The 1,917-nt window shown below is 71.1% G+C and overlaps 1 protein-coding gene across 1 annotated transcript in view; it reads right to left on the reverse strand.

Annotated features, from left to right (window-relative positions):
* The window catches only part of DPH1 (diphthamide biosynthesis 1), a 28,565-nt gene that overhangs the window by 13,006 nt on the left and 13,642 nt on the right, over window positions 1-1,917 (reverse strand). The window contains exon 3 of the mRNA XM_014524311.2: window positions 799-920. Within this exon, the coding sequence (XP_014379797.1) occupies window positions 799-920 (122 nt within the window). The remainder of the gene's footprint in view (window positions 1-798; window positions 921-1,917) is intronic.

A 1,917-nucleotide genomic window follows, 5' to 3' on the forward strand; every position in this document is an offset into this window, starting at 1 on the left:
GCCCCAACCCCAGCCCCAGCCCCAGCCGCGCCCCAAGGGCAGCAAGCACCCGCCCCCCTGGGAGCCCTTCCGCACTCCCCGCCTCCTGGGGCAGCAGCTCGCAGACAGGGCAGCGCAGCCCAGCCTCGCCCCACCCCGTCCTGGGGAGTTGCAGGGGCTGAGCCTGAGGGCCCCACGGCCCCCCGTCCCCAGGCGGCGCAGTGAGGGCTGCACTCCGCGGCTCTGAGCCTAGACCCAGGGCAGGGGTGGGTGGCTGGGTGCTGAGCAGCAGCGACACCTCCCGAGCTGGTGCTGGGAACGCAGTCTGTGCGGGCCCCGGGGCTGGCACGTGCACCAGGCACCTCTGCGCGAGCAGGCCGGGGCTCGGGAGCAAGGGCAGGCTCCCCCCAGCAGCACAGAGGCCTCGGCAGCCTCGGGCGGCTGCACGGAGCACGCGGCTCGCTCGCAGGACAGCACCCGCCCCGTGCCCGGCTGCCGGCAGCACAGCACCCCATGCCGAGTGGAGGTCCCGGCCCCCAGCGCTCGTAGGGCACGGGGCTGCACCTGAACCTGCCCGCAGGCCATGCAGAAGCCACCTGCTACCTCCCACACCCACCTCCCCAGCTGCCCAAGCCTGCTCAGGGCAGGGGATGCTGCAGCCGCCAAGCAGCCCGGCTGGCCATGGTGACCAGGGCCTGGCTACCGCCTCTCCGTGCCTGACCCTGACCCCAACCCCCCCACGGCAGTAGCCCCTGAACAGGTGGGGGCCAGAGCCCGCCCGCCCAGGCCTGTCCAGCTCCCGGACAGAGCCGTACGTACTCAGGCAGCTGTGTCCGTAGTGCACCAGGAAGTCTGCGCCGAGCGCCCTGGCAGTGTAGTCGTCCACGCAGCACGCACCATAGGTCACGTCGCCCATCACCATGGCCTCGGCCCCCGTGAACCTGCGGGCAGGCAGAAGCAGTGAGCCAAGGGGCAGGGCTGAGGGACTGGCCGGCGGGGCAGCGAGGTCTTGCTAGGGGGAGTCAAACCACGGCCAAGCAGCGGCCGGTTCCTAATCCTGCCCCAGGTCAAGGCTGGGCCCCCGGTGCCATAGCCTTGCCAGAGCCCCTCTGCTCACTGTACGTGCGCCAATTTCCTTCCTCTGCACGCTGGCACTGCCCCCATGCCCCAGAAACCATCCTGGGCCCCTGCCCCTGGGGCTGTGGGGGAACCGGCTGCCACAACCCTCGGCCCCATGCCCAGGGGCTCTGCGGGAGCAGTAGGACAGCAGCTGGGCAGCAAGCACCGGGGAGAAGAGGGGCCCGAGAAGGAGCCGGCACGCAGCGGCTCACAGCACCCGCCCGGGCAGCAGCAGTGGGAAGGGCTTGGCGCTCGGGCCCAGCCAGCACACGCTGGGCACACAAGGAGACGCAGGCTGCAGGAGTGGGTCCTGGAGGCTGAGCCAGCCCCTGCATTGTCTGAAACCCAGATCCGGGCACAGGGGGGCGGCCGCAGCACAGCCGAGCTGCCTGGGCCCGTCCCTACCCCTCACAGCACAACCCACCCGCCGGGCACAGCCCCACGGCCCCACTCTGGGCTCAGGCCCCTCGGCCTGGCACAGACTCCCTGCTGCCCCCGCGCGGGGCAGGCCAGCCTGTGCCAGGCTCCAAGCACAGGGCAACTCCAGGCACGCGGGGCCACGGCTGCAGCCCCCTTCCCCCCGCTCTGGAGAAGACAAGCTCTGGCTGCTCCCTGAGACGTGACCGGATCGAGCTGCAGAGGTAATCTGCCTCTTCACCCGGGCAAAGCTGTTTGCAATTCAGGGGATTAGCCGCTCCTCCAACAGTGCTGCCAGTGGGGGGGCACCAGCCCCTGCCTCTGCAAGTTAAGGGCCCCCTGTGCCCCCGCCGGCACCCAGGGCTGACAGCACGTGTGCTCGATGTCACGGCTGGGCCCAAG

This window comes from Alligator sinensis, unplaced genomic scaffold (genome assembly GCF_000455745.1).
Source record: "Alligator sinensis unplaced genomic scaffold, ASM45574v1 scaffold1244_1, whole genome shotgun sequence".
NCBI classification, from domain to species: Eukaryota; Metazoa; Chordata; order Crocodylia; family Alligatoridae; genus Alligator; species Alligator sinensis.